Source organism: Pollicipes pollicipes, unplaced genomic scaffold, assembly GCF_011947565.3.
Source record: "Pollicipes pollicipes isolate AB1234 unplaced genomic scaffold, Ppol_2.1 Scaffold_4219;HRSCAF=4965_pilon_pilon_pilon, whole genome shotgun sequence".
Taxonomy (NCBI): domain Eukaryota; kingdom Metazoa; phylum Arthropoda; class Thecostraca; order Pollicipedomorpha; family Pollicipedidae; genus Pollicipes; species Pollicipes pollicipes.
This window is the reverse complement of record NW_023596448.1, coordinates 34,174,002-34,190,543: the sequence shown is the minus strand read 5'-3', so window position 1 is coordinate 34,190,543 and position 16,542 is coordinate 34,174,002. Positions and strand designations below refer to the sequence as shown.

The following is a 16,542-nucleotide window of genomic DNA, read 5'->3' as shown; positions in this document are numbered from 1 at the left end:
AAAAGCAATCGCAAGTCAGGCATGCGCAGTGTTACCAAGCGGGCAACTGCAACCCATGCCTAAACTGGTCACTAAATTACAGTCAAATGCAACTAACACATTCACCCAAATCGCCCACTTCGCATGCTTACCTTTCAAAATGCTAGCACGACATGACACGCCCTTGTACCACCCCCACCAGCGCCGCACGAGCCCAAGGCCCCGCCGCGGCGCCAGGCGGCGTCCGTACCGTATCCCACGCGCGTCAGTGACGTCATCAGACCGTCAGGCCCCAGCTCCAGCGTCAGGTCGGTGGAGCCGAAGGTGACGGGGGCAGGCGGCGAGTACTCGACGGCGTATGGAGCGGCCCGGCCCGGCGACACTTGCTGCCCCTTCGGCACGTGCACCAGCGTCACGAGCGCCAGCTCGTGCCGGCTGCAACGGAGCGTGACGGCCGCTGTCACGGCCTGACCACCGGCACACGTACGCAGCGGGATTGGCCCTACGGCCTGACCGTCGGCACACGTACGCAGCAGGCTTGGCCCTACGGCCTGACCACCGGCACACGTACGCAGCAGGATTGGCCCTACGGCCTGACCGTCGGCACACGTACGCAGCAGGATTGGCCCTACGGCCTGACCACCGGCACGCGTACGCAGCAGGCTTGGCCCTACTGACCGCAGGCACACGTACGCAGCAGGCTCCGCCCTTCCAGCTGGGACACAGCCGTGTCCTGCCTGTGCAGAATCCGCTGGCGTTACGCTCACATGGCGTTCGCAGGCTGGAAAGGTCTCCGCAAAACTAGCTGCCGACACTGGCGGGCGTGTGACCGCAGCCCCAAATGCGATCCCAGGATCCAACCCCAGAAACTAGCTGCCGACACTGGCGGGCGTGGACCGCAGCCCCAAATGCGATCCCAGGATCCAACCCCAGAAGCCCATCAGCATGGAACCCTGCGCGAGCTGGGACCCACGCTTGGTATCTAGGCATGTGCATTGTACTAACGTTCAGCCGGCATAACAATACCAACTCCGGTGTTGTTGTTTGCGATAACTGGCTGAAACAGCGCATGGCACCACGCATGGTATGACACCAATTTTTCGTAACGTATTTTAGCTTTCCGGTGTCATTTTAAATACAAAAAGAGGAAAACCGCAAATCGTCCCAATCAGTGAGGCAGTTCGACGACTTTATTGGCATCGCCACTGACTCCAACTCTCGCTTGAGCCCGGCCAGCTTCGTCCAGCTGACTGATGGTAATCGGTACGCGGCCAGCGGCGTCAGTGGGGTCACTGGGCATGAGGCTAACTAGAGACGGAGCTTGCGACTGGAATCGGCACGCTCTGATGTTGTCACGTGCAGAGGCCTTTCTGGAGACGGAGCTGCCTGCTGTAACTGGCACGCGTTCATGTAGTCCATGCGCAGCTAGAATCATGACTTACGAACCAAGCTCCGCCCATCGCGTTCGCGTCACAAATGCACGCAAATGAAGACCGGCTTTAGTGCCAAATATGGGCACAAAAGAATGTGCTGATCCAACCCCATGGAGACATATAACGCGCACAAAAAATGCACTCAAAAGCATTTGAACGCGCAGTTGCTCGTAAAACATGTGGCTGAAGACATCACTGTCGAGCACACTATCCACATGATATCGAGCCCTGCCAATTTGCCTGACGTACACAACAGCCAACAGCGCATCGACCGTTGCTAGGCGTTGCTATGCCAACAGCGACGACTACTTATAAACAAACGCAGTTTTCTTCGCCACTCGGCCAAGATGGGAGCAGGCCCACGTCTTAGGCTTACCTCGCATAAGGGAAAGGACTTCCCTTTGCCAATGAGGTTTGGGCCTCACGTATCAACAGTGTCACGTATCAATTGTCCGTCCCGGTGGCTCAGTTGGTTCGAGCGCCTGCATTCCGACCCACCCACCCGTGGCGGGATGGGTTCGAGTCGCTTTAGGGCGCTCGCTATTTGCCCTTGGCATGTATGGCCTGCGGCCGGTGGCAGCGGTCGCGCTAAAGGTCAGTTCACGTCAGAGGGCAGGTCGGACCGTGCCGAGCATTGCGGCACGTAAAGCTTTTCGCCACTAAATTCTGCCGTTGCCTGGAATTGCGCGATCGGATGGTGGGGGTCAGGGCTCACACAACAAACACTGCTTAGCGTGAGCGCTGATCCCAGAATCCATTCATTCAAAGGATTCGAACCAAATTTGTTTTTTTTAAACAGGCGGAGCCACCCCGCACCAGCGGCACGGAAAATGAACTAACATTTGCGTGCGGTCCATTGGATTGATCCATTGGAGCAGAGCATCGTATTCGACAACGGCGTCTGCATGCTGCGAAAGATGCGTTCTTCTTGCAGCCTGATTTATATCCAGGCATGACAATATAGCAGTGAGCAAACAGTGCAACGAAATGCCCAACGCAGCCTTCTTTGCATTTGCATTTCACAACCGAACTTCCCAAACATAAACATACGGCCACAGTCGGTTGCTTCGGGGAGGTCGCGGTACCCCCCGCCCCGTATCCCTTCCCGCTCCCCTCGCTAACATTTTGTTGTGGGTATTCAACGCAAACAATTATCTCCGCCTACACATGTACAGTACGTATACAAAGTGGTGGTACGGTTTACTAACTCAATGACTGCTAAGAAGCAAAGCTTGCATTTTTCGTTTGTACTTTGGCGTTCGGAAAACTGAATCTTAAAAACTTAGGCTTAAAAACTTTAAAAAACTTTAAAATCTTAGAAAACTGTTGGTGGATCAATTAGTTTACTTCCGTTCACTTAGTCCGCAACTTTTGTGACCGATAAAGCAGAGGACGCGCTCGGCCGAGGGACAAATTCCTCCCTCCATTACCCAGATATTTGTCATTTTCATCCACCATCAACGGAGATCACTCCCCAGCTGCGCCTCACTGTGTCATAAACAGCCGCAAGGCACGATAACTTATCGGACGGCCAATCTACGGCAGGGGACACTATGCTAGCCTCTCACCACGCCCTGCAAACGTCCCGAGGGGCCATTGGTTCGAGTTGGACGCGAGTAGCAGAGGCGCACCCACGGGGTGGTGGCACAAACGACCGCAACTGGTTGCTTTCTTCATGTCAATGTCAAATTCTCGAAAATGAAATAAGCGAGAATATTCCGCAGGCTACAGGCAGTTGACACACGTCACAGCACTGACTATCTTGGGCAGTGGTACCATTGTGTTCCTCTTACTTCTGGGTATATGCTCGGGTTTGTTGCGGACCCTAGCACCCACCTACTTTTGCGGAGACCTGTGCTCTGTTCCGTTAGAGACCTAAAGTTAGAGACCACATCGGCATAAAGGATGCCAACTCGAACAGAACAATGAAAAACGCCCTAAGCCGGTCTGCAAGCCTTCGTGGGCCGCAATAAGCGCTTGGTCAGCTACCATGCAAAATTTCGCTGCAGCGTGTTAAACTTCGCAGAACCAGTCCCCGCCCCGCCCCTCTCCCCCCGTTCCCCCGACGGCGTCGCCAGAGGGACCTCGCGCCGCCGCCGCTCACCCGTTCTCCATCGGCGCCACCTGGCGCACAGTGAAGACGGCGAGGCTGAGCGGCGCCAGCGTCGCCACGAACGTCAGCTTGTGCACGCCGTCCACCAGGGCGGCGACACCGTCGAAAACGGGCGCGCACTGCGACTTCAACACTCGCCCTCGCGGGTCCGTGACCTGAGGGCGTGACCCCGGGTCAGGGGGGTCGGGGAACGCGGCGGGAGCGGCCCCAGATGAGGCGGCGGCGGCACGGACAGGCCGCGGTCGCCGTTACGAGCCCTCTGGGAGGCGACTGGCTGAGACGAACGGGACGGAAGATAGATGACAGCACAATAGGTACTAAGTGCAATACCGCAGATCTACAACTGGCGACATCAAAGGCCGTCCGCAACCGACACAACATGTACACCATCGAAGCAGAAAACGGCGGGCTTACGAACAGAACACTCGTTCGAACTATTCCCCTCGCCTACTGCGTTAGCACAAACACACAACCGGGCAGCCATCAGCAGTCTACGCTCACGCACAGAACGGCACGGCCCACACGCCTGCGCGGGGTCTCACCTCCACGTGCGCGCTGGACACGTGCAGGCTGACGGCCTCGACGCGCCGGTGCGCCAGGTCGTTGTAGACGAGCACGGCGCGCTCGCCGTCGGCCAGCGACAGCGTGCGCCGCTCGGCCAGCCGCTCAGGGCCGCGCCGCCGCTCGGCCGGCTCCCAGTACACGGCGCTGATGTCGGGCTGCCAGGCGGCCGGCTCCGGCAGCAGCAGCGCCTGCGCCGACTGCTGCAGCACGCGCTGGCACCGCTCCAGCGCCTTCAGCAGCCTGTGGCCGCGGCGCCGGGGAGGCGGGTCAGTCGCTGGCACCGGGGGCGCGGCACGCCGCCGCCATACGCCCGATCGTGGCCTCCGAGGCGGCGGCATCGGGAGCGGAGCAGGACGCCGCGGCCCCTCGACCGCGGCCTCCGAGGTGGCGGACAGCGGACGCCAGAGCGGCGCGGCCCACCACACGGTACGGAGCGGCGCGGTACGGAGCGGGCCGTCAAAGGCCGGAGCGAGCACAGCCGTGGACAGCTCGGCATCGAGCCGGGGTGACGGGCCGGCGTCGGACCCGGACAAGCGCTAGACCGGCCAGGCGGGTCTGATGCGCACCTTGTCTCGTGCGACTTGTGTGGCAAATAGGTAATGCGGCGTGACGTTGGGGCACAACGGAGCGTAGGCACATCAGCTCACAGCGAAACGTCAGCATATGGTGGGGCATCCGGAGGGTTGGGCTAATACAACACCCGCTGGATCTTAATGGCTAGAAAGTTGCAATGTGCTGCACTGATTCATTCGCCATCTTTATTTTGCGACGAGTTTTCTCTTAACTCTGCCACAGTTTTCCCTTTACTCTGCCCGATTTTGGACCTGGCCTTAGCACGGGTTCAAAGTGGGGTGAATGCCACGTGATGACCTTCGCATATGACAGCATTTTTATATATAGCGTGGAGACAGGGGACAATGCGCAAATGTTACAACAGTTCGTTTGATTCATTTTGGAGGGGTGAAAAATCAATTCTTGGAATGCCATTTTGTCGTACCTTCTCAAAAAAACGGAATTCGAACACAGATCTGGAAGTCCCAGTTCCTTGAACAGCCTGCAACCCAGCACGTTCCGGGAAAAACTGAAATTCCCGATTTTTGGTGGGCCCGATCCCTCTAACATAACGCCCAACACGGAACGAGTGGAGCCCCACGCCCGTATATTTCCTAGAAACCACTGGAGGAACACTCAGACGCTACTCCACCCACCCCACGCCCCTCAGCGCCCCTCCAGCGCTGTCAGGAGGCGGCACCTCTGCCACCACGCGGGCCGGCCCGGGCCGTCCGCCGCGCCGCGCACCCACTTGTTGCCGTAGTCGATGACCACCCTGTCCTTGGCGGTGCCGGTGATGCCGTCGTGGTGCTGGAAGAGGCTGAGCGCGCGCCGGGCCAGCACCAGGTCGGCCAGAAGCTGGGACGTGTGCGAAGAGAGCTCTACCGACGGCGAGGGGCCGACCGCCGCCAGCGCCAGCGAATACAGCAGCTCGGCAGCCCTGCAGCATCGACGGTCAGTTCAGGTCAGGTCAGTCCAGGTCACGACAGGTCAGGTCAGGTCGCCATAGGTCAGGTCAGATCACCATAGGTCAGGTCAGGTCACCACAGGCCCCGTCAGGTAATCACAGGTCAGGTCAGATTACCACGGGTCTGACCAGGTGAGGTCACCACAGGTACGGTCGGGTCACGACAGGTCAGATCAGGTCGAGCCACCACACGTTAGGTAAGGTCACCACAGATCAGGTCAGGCCACCACAGGCCCGCCTAGGTCAGGTCACCGCAGATACGGTCAGGTCACCACAGGTCAGGTCAGGTCAGGGAGCCGGGGCGCGTGACGCCTCCTCACAGGACCGAAGGTCGTAGGGTTGACACTTCAACCGATTCGTCTCGTGGAACGGGTTGCTGGCGGTGTTGAGTTTGAGCGTTAGAGGTGCACGGGGCAAGCGACGCCACAATCAGGCATTGCCCTTGAAGCCTCCTTCCCATCCTTTTGCAGCTACGCCGCGCACGTTATCTCGGCCTCCCGCTCGCCACAGCAGCGAACGTGACTCAAGGAAAAGCACACCCACGCAAGTCAAAATCCTTACTTCTTAATGAAGCCACACCCTGATCTGAGACTGAAGACAGTCCATAAAGCTGCGATGGTTCATGGAAAGGATCCGACAAAGGTCAGAACTAACCCAGCGAAATGACATCAGCACAGGACAGGTATATACGAGTGTGTAACTGTCAATCCACCCTCACCCCCCACCCACTAAACGTGAAAGGCAAGACACGCGAGCGTTGACAGAAGCCCTTTCCGAACGTGACGTTTCTCCACCGCCGCCACCATCGACGCCTCATGACCAACACTTCGCGCTAGCCACAGAGCGCCAGTGCGTTCTCAGCCCCGCACTGCCGGCCAATGCGATGGCCACGGCCGGCGACGAGCCGGACTGACCGCAGCTGGCTGATGAGCACGCGGTCCATGCTCTTGTGGAAGGGACGCGACGTGTAGTAGCCGCTCCAGTACTCGTCGTTCTTGTCGGCGTAGGTGAAGAAGTCGCCGGAGAGCCGGGGGAAGGCCGCCAGGCCGGCCGCCGCCTCCTTCCGTGCGTCCGCCTCCAGCGCCGCGAAGTAGTCGGCCAGCGTACCGAACTGGGCCTGACGGATGGACGGGCGGACGGTGGGGCTGGGGACAGGCACTCACACTCACTCCACTGCTTCGGAAATGGTGTGCCGCGCCGTAAGGTCGTGCGTCACTATCCGATCAAACGCCAGTATCTTATTGATCCCGAAACGCAGGTAGAGATGTGTCCCTCTAGGTGGAAAATATCGCTGAATTCACTAAAACTTTGCTTGATGCACGGTGGAAAGTGATATATTTTTATACAATGGTCTCAGTTAAGCACGACATAGGTCAAGTGGCAGGGGTCTCAACCAAAAACGCAAGCCGCGTTGCTCACTAACAACTCATTTCCATTACACTCTGCACGTGGAGTCAGCAGTGCGTCTTGATTCTTCCGGTTCAGACGAGAGCAAAACGACCACAACATCGCCAATAAAGTCCCTTCCTAGCTCGATAAAACCCATTCCCATTGTGATAAATCCACTCCTAGCTTGGTTAAATTCACTCCTAACTTGACGAAATCCACACCTTATTTGACAAAACTCCCTCATAACTTGCTAAAACCCGCTCCTAGCTTGCCAAAATCCCCTCCTAACTTGTTAGAACCCACTCCTAGCCCGCTGAGATGCCGAGGTCGGTGGGCCACGGACCGGGCCAGCCCGGCGCCCCAGGCCCCGCCAGCCGCCACCCACCTCCACGTGCCAGTCCGTCTGGCCGTTCATGTGATCGAAGAGGCGCTGGTAGTTGACGTACTGCGCCTCCCACTCGTGCGCGCTGTCGTAGCGGAAGTCGTCGCCCAGCGGCACCATCACCACCCGGCTGTTGTACAGCTGCGCCTTCTTCCGGTACTGGTCCAGCAGCGTGGCCGCCCTGGGTCGGGGCAGGGTAGGGCGCGTGAGGTGCCGACGGCGGCCGGGGCGGCGGCGGGGGCAGCGGCGGGGGCGGCGGCGGCGGGGACGGCGTCGGCGCCGGCTGGCTACGCAGCAACAGTCGATGCAGGGTGGCGTCATACGGCCAGATGCCCATGTTCTGTCAGCCTCAGAAAGCGAATGTCAGTCGCTCGTTCGCTGGTAGCATTAGATGAATACCTCATTCATTTCAAACATGTCACTAGTTCGCAGATGGTGTACGGTTTTGCAGGATTCCCCGCGCAACATCAATCATCCTGAAGGGTATATCTGATGAAAAGGATTGCGGAGAAGCGAACTTCACGGAGATAAGCTACGCCAACGGTAAGACGAGTCCGCACTTTGGAGCAAAACATTGACCTGGTGCTCCTGCGTATACAATATCAACGAACCAAAATAAAACCCAAGTGTATGTCCTCAATGCACCTCTCTTAACGACCCGACTCCACTGAGGCGTACGGCTCAGGTGAGCGTCGTTCCACAATCCTACCACGAATAAGCCACTTGATTACCATTCACCTATATCACATAACGCATTCGCTACAAAAGGCACGCATTTCTATATCATTGTATACATGATACACACCTTATATATGTATATATATATATATATATATATATATATATATATATATATATATATATAAAGTAGAAATGCTAGCCCAACCCCATTACCAGCCTGGAGCGCAGGCTAATAACACGCCATGGGTCAAATAGCACATCTGTTGAGATAAGTCTTCATCTAAAGGAAGCACCGTAGCACACTGAGCAGGTCAGGCCACATGCATTTCCCGCAGCCTTTTAATCTAACGTTCGCGACGGCCAAACCCAAAAACAAGTCAAGACGAACCCAATCCAACTGACTATTTCCAACAGCTTAGGACCCAGCCACCCCACACGGCTAACATCGGCCTCTATGGCGCTGGAGAACCCCACTCGCTCACATCATCCGACCGCCGGGAGCGGGCGGCCTCCGCTCCAACAGCGCATGCGCACAGCACACGTGTTATCAGCCATCCGTCACAACGCCAACGTACCGTCCAGCGCCCCCCCCCCCCCCCCCCTCGACCCCCTCCACCCCACGGAGTTCAGTAAGGGCAGCACCGCCCCCGGGCGCGGGGTCACCATCCGGCTGACCTCTCGGCGACGTTGCCGTCGTTGATTGGCCGCGGCGCTACGCGCCACGGACAGTTGTACTTGCCGCCGGGCAGCCGCGCGAAGTCAAACTGGCAGCACACCTGGCGGCAAGGGGCGTCATCGGCGGCACGTCAGGGACGCGGTCTCACTGCGGGGAGATGTGACGGGGAGCGACCCGACAGCGGACCGTCACGGCGGGGCTCACACAGCAGGGCAGGGGTGACAGACGAGTTTACACAGCAGGGGAGGGGCGACAGGCGGACATACACAGCAGAGGGGTAACAGAAGGGCTCACAAAGCAGGGGAGGGATGAGAGGCGAGTTTACAGAGCAGGGGAGGGGTGACAGGCGGACTTACATAGCAGAGGAGGAGTGACAGATGAGCTTATACAGCAGGGGAGGGGTGACAGACGGACTTACACAGCGGAGGAGTAACAGACGGGCTCACATAGCAGGGGAGGGGTGACAGGCGGGCTTGCACAGCAGAGGAGGAGTGACAGACGAGCTTACACAGCAGAGGGGTAAAAGACGAGCTTGCACAGCAGGGGAGGGGTAAAAGACGGGCTTACACAGCAGGGGAGGGGTGACAGACGGGCTTACACAGCAGGGCAGGGGTGACAGACGGGTCTAAACAACATTCCACTGCCGTTAGAGCTCATCGCTCCGCCACAACTGACCAATTTAAACCATACCGGTGACCACTTTACTCCACCTCACACCGCCGCGAACCATACCAGGACAATGCATGGTTCTCCGGTAGCAGGTCGGCGCCGGCCTGTGTCCACGACCAGCCAAGGCTAAACGACCACCAGCGGACGGCGAATACAGCTTAAGGCTGGGCAGGGCAGGGTGGAGAGCCTCGGTCTCGAACGCTGCATTACAATCGAAGTCAGGGTGACATGCTTTTTACCGAGTGATAGCTTTATCACCATGACAGTCATCTTTGGATGTGGTCACTGTGGCGTGCGCTGGGCACAAGCAAACGCCACTAACTGACGACTCAGAGGTCTAGCTGACGACCCAGAGGTCTAGCTGACGACTCAGAGGTCTGGCTGACAACTCAGAGGTCTCTCCTCGGGCAGCTCGTCCGGTTGGTTGCACCCCGAGCCCCTACTGACCTACCATGGGACCGACTCCTTCCACAACCATTGGACAGGGGACGGGATTGACATACTCCGGGCTTTGTTCGCCATCGCTATATGGTTAGTGTGGGACGTGGTAACCTGCATTCGGGTCCGTTTCCCGTCGTTAGGTAATGAACAGGGTTTGTGCCATTACCCGGGCGTCTGCTCAACAACAGGCCCGCACAACTGCCTGCTCTGGTTTCGGCTGCGATCAGCCAAGACCACTGCCCCGCGCCGCCGATGACTCAGCCCTTCCGCCGGGCCGCCGGCCACCCACCTTGGGTGTCGGGCCCGTCACGAGTGCGGCGCGTCGTAGCTGTAGAACGGCATCACGTGGCAGAACATGTCGGTGCTGTCGCCGCTGTCTGACGCGGGAGGGAAGAATGTTAGTGGGCGGCGAGGGCGACGCCGGCACGCCGGGTGTGGCCGGCAGCGTGCGTGTCGCAGCAGGGGGTAGGGCAGCTGTCGGCCTCTGCCGCCCTCTAATGGACAATGAGATACTGTTCTAATGTGATTGTACCGTTCTCCTTCGGATCGTCTCACCCCAGGTCTGCGAGCCGCTCCACCGCTCCCGACACCTCACCCCAGGTCTGTGAGCCGCTCCACCGCTCCCGATACCTCACCCCAGGTCTGTGAGCCGCTCCACCGCTCCTGACACCTCAGTCCCGGTGTGAGACGCTCCACCGCTCCAGACGCCTCACCCCAGGTCTGTGAGCTCCCCAACACCTCACCCCAGGCCTGGGAGCCGCCCCACCGCTCCCCGAACCTCACCCCAGGTCTGTGAGCCGCTCCCACCGCTCCCGACACCTCACCCCAGGCCTGTGAGCTCCCCGACAGCTCACCCCAGGTCTGCCGCCACCAGAACTCGAGCTGCTTGTGCCGCGCTAGGCGGCGCTTGACGGCGTAATGGGCGCGCTGGATCACCATGTGGTCGAGGCCGGAGCGGCGCAGCACGTACGCCAAGGTCGGCGAGAGGCCGAACGGGTCGATCGACCAGCCGTTACTGCCAGGTCATGTCAGGTCAGGTCAGATCAGGTTAGCATGAGCTGGTCAGCGCGGGCTGGGACAGGCCAGTGCGTCAGAACGCCATCATAAGGGTCAGGTCAGTTCGGGTCAAGGGCCAGCATGTGTCGCACCAGGGGGCTGATTTCAGCGCGGAATTGATCCGACCAGCGGCAGCTGGCACCGGTAATTTCATATTCGTTAGCACAGCCCAGCAGGACTCATCTCCACAGAAACACAGGAAATCATCGCATGACACGGCACGGACAGCTCCGGGCTCGGGTCAACACTGGTCAATCCTGCGCCGGTCAGCTCGGCCAGCGCCGGGTCTACGCGCCACACGGCGGCGGCGCCCGCCACCCGCGGCGGCCGGCGCTGTTACCACCCCGCCAGCGGAGGTGCGTGGGCCCGGCGGAAATCGGCTTCAGTCGGCCCGGCTCCGCGAACAGGCGAGCGTGAGCCGGATCACTGACTGACGCCAGTGTACTGCCGGGAATAGCTTTATGCCACCGGCCCCACTGGACGTCAGGTCACTGACCTGACGGTGGCGTTCAGGTTCAGCCGCAGCCACTCGTGTCCGGTGACCAGCTGCTCGAGGACGGCCCAGTAGTGCGTGTTGGCCTCGTCCGGCATCACCCAGCCGGCCGTCACCAGCTCCAGCTGACCCCGCGACACCAGCCTGGGGGCACGGGGTCAGGTCATCGTGACACCAGCCTGGGGCACGGGGTCAGGTTACAGTGACATCAGCCTGGGGCACAGGGTCAGGTTACCGTGACTCCAGCCTGGGGCACAAAGTCAGGTAACCATGACTCCAGCCTGGGGCACAAAATCAGGTCGCAATGACACCAGCCCGGGGCACAAAATCAGGTCACCATGACTCCAGCATGGGGCACAGGGTCAGGTAACCATGACTCCAGCCTGGGGGCACAGGGTCAGGTAACCATGACTCCAGCCTGGAGCACAAGGTCAGGTAACCATGACTCCAGCCTGGGACACAGGGTCAGATCACCACGACTCCAGCCTGGGATACAGAGTCAGGTAACCATGACTCCAGCCTGGCATCAAAGGGTCAAGTCATCACGGCACCACCCTGGGGCACAAGATCAGGTCGACACAACACCAGTTTTTGGTCAGAGGCTCCCGTCTCAGCGACGTCTTCCCTTTGACGGTCGTCTCATGGCTCATGGCTCTCATGGCCCCAACAACGGCTACGACCAGCGTCAATGGTAACCCTCATGAGCAACGCCGCTGCCCTGGCCAGCGTTAGCACCCCAAGCAGCGCCCTCTAGACGACCACAGCTGTGGGGCGGGCGCGGTGCCACCGGCGTCCCACCCCACCCCGCTCGTCGACACCTCCGGCGCGGCGGACCGGACGGAGTCGGGTCAGGATCGCCGGTGCGGACACGGCTGGATGTTCGTGACTCAGGACGTTGGCTCTGGATACGATGGCTACCGCATGTCACGACGGGAAAATAATGTTTCTAGACAGTCCGTATGCTTGTTTGGTTTGGTAAATACAGCGTACGACTGCTGTCACCGTCACCAAAGTAATGCCTTCGGCCGACTGAAGCGGGAATGCAGCGATGCCACCAGCACCGGTCTGCAAGCAGCACGCTCACGGCGCGTGCCACCCATCTCCATCGCCGAGCCGTGGGTCCCTACGATCCCACGAGACGCCCGCGCAGCAGCGGGTCCATCTCTTCGTTGTCCTCCGGCGAAACACGTGCACCTGCCCCCTCCCCGCCGACTCGGCCGAGCCTGTTCGACTGCCCGCCGGCGGTGGCGGTGGCAGCGGCCGGCCAGCAGGAGCGGCGGCCGCCCCTGCCACACGCCCGGCAGTGGCCGTACGTCTGGCGACGGTCGGCTCGACCAGCGCCCCACACTTGGTCTGACGCGGCAGCTCTGGAGCGGCGTCGAGCCACGCTGCCAGCCCGAGCGGCTCCGACCCGCCAGCTGGCCGGGCACGGCTCGCGCCGGCCGCCGGCGAGGTCGCCCGGTGCGCGAGACCCGCGCCAGCTGTGCCACAGCGCCGCAGCCGCGCTGCCGGCGGCGCGCGACGCAGCCACGAGACCGGCAGCTGTCCAAACCCTGCCGGGAGCGTGACATCTGCACAACTGTGGCGGCACCGGCACGTACAGGACTACAAGGCCGGCAACCGGGAGGACGTCAGAGCAGGCGCTTCGAGGGCTTCCGACAACAGCGCAGGGTCAGCAATAGCCCCCAATGAAAGTATGGAAGTGTGGAGGTGTTGACGTCACACCAGCGGGTGCAGCTCCCGTGGACTTCACCAGCCCGCGGCCCTCTGCTGGGCGGAGACTCCTCTGGCGCTGCTGGCGACAGCAGCGGTGCGGTCGGGCGCGTGATGGTGGAAATCACACCGCAGACCGCTGTGGATCACCTCTCATAGCCCGCACCCCCGCGCAGACTGTGAGGGAGCCTCGCGGGGTACCCGCATGGTGCTTAGCAGGGCTTCACACAAAGTCATCGGCGTCTTATTTGCGGAAGCTACCGCACGCCCTGTGACGCATGTCGTTCGGATATTTTATTTTATCGCCATACACGAGTATTTGATGTCCTTCGGGAGCCAATTAAATATGTTAAATACGTGCCGCGCCGTAAAAAGCCAAGTGCGCATACCGCATGTCGTCACGGCAACGCCAGAGCTAGTGCATGCTCCGGCGCGGAGTTGACCCATGTAAGATTCAGAGTGACCTATTTACGTCACCCGACACGTATGAGTGTTCGGTGCATGTCCACTGGAACTGGGCAGAGACACGATCCGCGTGATTACAAATGGGCCCTTTACGCTACCCTTACCGGTTCACAAACGTCCACAAAGCACGCTACACGCTGCGACTAGTATCGTCAGTGCGAGGTTTTAACGCTCACGTATCACGCGAAATGCACACGGCTGAACAGTTAAACATCGTCCCACGCAGGCAAACCCGTCGGCACGGTGGTGAAACGGACTAGTTTTAACGATTAGTTCATACGGAGACCGCTTGCATCCCGCCTTTCGCTTCTGCAGGTCTCATCATCACATATAGCTGGCGCGTAAAAAATTTCCTATCGCATATGTATTTCCATATGCAGTGAAACACTACGCACTCCTAACATACTATGTAATATTACAAACACATGCATAATCTGCCTATATCACACATCGCAATCGAATAGCATCATGGGAAAAAGTGCACCCTCCTCTGGTGCATGTAACGGCAACTGACTCGCATTACTCTAACCCAACTTTTGCCGAAGGAAATGTTGATATAATCAAATATATCACAGACATCCGCTTGGCATGCCTCTTGACGCAGACCCCGAACTACCAAGGGTGAACGCCAAGGACGCGTCAATGGCCGATGCCATATCGAGCCAACGTCAGCTCAGGCCCGCGATCAGCTTACGTTTCCCACAAGACGGCTGTGGGCTTATCGCCGGCTAATAATACCGCAAAGGTGGGTACACTCGGAGCTATAAGGTTCGATACAGCGCAGGAGGCGCTACAGGACCGGAGCTTCAGCTTCCCGCCGAGCGATTCTGAACGGGCTATCAAGTGATAAAGTGGCTGTGGCGTCTCAGCAGAGGTACAATGTTGCAAAACTGTACGCATCAAGGTGCTTATGCGGTTGCAACGTATTGCGTGAAAAACACGTGAGAGAAGGGCGTCTGTTTAGAGAGGGGGAAGCCACCCCTCCAATGAAATGTTTCGCTCGACATCAAACATTGATACCTACGTCCCAAAGGCGCAGCTTCAAAAAATAGTTTGCACGAAGGCCTTCGGGGTTGCGACATATCAATGCCAAATCCAGGAGATTTGAATGCTTATTCATATGAAGGAGAGTTCAGACTCAGATCCTCCTTTCGTTGCACTATTAACCGAAAAGCATTTGTCCACAAAGCGTAGTTTGTAGCACAACCTTTTGATTCAAACCTATCTGTCACAGTCGGAATACCAGATCCTAATGTTTTTAACGGGACCATATCGGCACCAGCATAGATTTCAATCTCCCGTATTCCATTCATTCCACCTTCACCGCATGATACCTTTTGTCGCGGCGCGGCGCGACAAAAGATGCGCACCGTTAGCTGGTCCTGCAATCGCTCCCCAGTCCTCACACGGGCGGCAGGTGCCGACGACAATGTGAAGCGTTCTCTGCGTGTGCACATCCATTTCCTAACGCTGCCAGCAAGGCATCGTTAAGGCGGCACAAGACGCAATCGCCTCGCTCCCTACCCCCCCCCCCCCCCCCCCCCCCCCCTCCCACCTCCCGTCCTCCGGCGGCGCCCGACCTGACCTTTTGACCTGGCCTTGACCTCGGGTGAGATCTCGTTCCACCAGAGGTCCAGGTACGAGATCTCAGCCCAGATGAACTTCATGCGCGGGAAGCGCTCCAGCATCGCCACCATCGAGTTGAGATGTTGCGGGTCTGACCCGCGTAGTACTGCTCGAACGTCTTGATCCACCCTGCGGCCGGGAGTGGCATGCCCCCTGTTACGAGGCGCGCCTGGCGGCCCACCATCGCGCGCGCGCACATTTAGCCATCATGCACGGCCGCTTTGACGCGTTTTCCGATGGCAGATATCGTCCCCGGTATGGTCACACCAACAACGCAGGTGTTCCCGGTAGGGCGCAATGTCACGGCGCAGGCCAGCCTGCGCGCATTCAGCTTCCGAAAAAGAGCATAAGACCAGCCAGCTTACAAACATAATGTGAGGCGTTGTTTGCCAATCAGCACCGAGCAGCTAACATTCTGCCGCATGGCGCTGGACAGACACGTGGTAAGGCGACACTTGCAGCGGTAATCGATGCTTGGCTCATGGCTGGCCGTATGTTGCGCGCTATTGCAACCGCCATTACCCAACAACGCCATGCCCAGTCACACACCGACTCCCCTCAAACAGGGTATGCGTGCTGGGATTACAAGTGCCCGTCCCCCGTCTTCCGTCCCCGTTCCCGTTCCCGTTCCCGTTCCCGTTCCCGTTCCCGTTCCGTCCTGTCCCTTGTCCACTGTCCCTGTCCCTGTCCCTGTCCCTGTCCCTGTCCCGTCCCCGTCCCCGACTCCCTCGTACCGGGGTCGTTGTTGCGAGTGGGGCACCACGAAGACGCGCAGCTTCTTCGCCGCGCTCCACTGGCTGGTGTCGTAGGTCAAACTCCCAGCCCTGCTTCCAGGCGCCACCGTCGGGGTTGTCGAAAGGCATTCTCCTTGTAGAGATCCAGCATCTGCCAGGCACACCGAGACACGGTCAGGAGTCTGCGGGATGTACCGTCACCGAGAAGCTCCGGTCTCCGGTGGACATGCCACGGAGACCCGAGGCGTCTGCGTGATGTACCGTCGCCGGAGCAGCTCCGGTCTCCGGTGACATGCCACGGAGACTCGAGGCGTCTTGTCGCACATGGCCATGGCCAGCGCATCTCTCACACAGCATCTTGACAGAGCTGCGCGAGCTGGGAGATCCAGCTGACATAGACAGCGAAATACGGACGCAGCCACGTCCGGGGTATAGCCCGTCGCCAACAATGCCCCGCCTGCGGACGGCGCGCCTCCGACGATGATGAGTCGCGTGTCGGAACATGTCGACGGCCGGCGAGTCGTCGGTTCGACACGGATCACCTTGTCCGGACACTGAGTGACGGTCGTTTCTGACAGATGATTCCCATTCACAAGGTCGTAACGCACT

General features: G+C 59.2%; 1 protein-coding gene across 1 annotated transcript in view; it reads right to left on the bottom strand.

Moving 5' to 3' along the window:
• Positions 1-16,084, bottom strand: part of LOC119095240 (alpha-mannosidase 2x-like) — an 18,676-nt gene extending 2,592 nt beyond the window's left edge. The window contains 17 exon segments of the mRNA XM_037218107.1: positions 179-414; positions 3,517-3,680; positions 4,068-4,329; positions 5,393-5,581; positions 6,523-6,725; positions 7,383-7,560; positions 8,736-8,836; positions 9,452-9,509; positions 10,157-10,223; positions 10,701-10,861; positions 11,399-11,539; positions 15,167-15,281; positions 15,284-15,328; positions 15,934-15,946; positions 15,948-16,016; positions 16,018-16,062; positions 16,064-16,084. Of these exon segments, the coding sequence (XP_037074002.1) occupies positions 179-414; positions 3,517-3,680; positions 4,068-4,329; positions 5,393-5,581; positions 6,523-6,725; positions 7,383-7,560; positions 8,736-8,836; positions 9,452-9,509; positions 10,157-10,223; positions 10,701-10,861; positions 11,399-11,539; positions 15,167-15,281; positions 15,284-15,328; positions 15,934-15,946; positions 15,948-16,016; positions 16,018-16,062; positions 16,064-16,084 (2,068 nt within the window).
• Between the last annotated feature and the right edge of the window lie 458 nt (positions 16,085-16,542).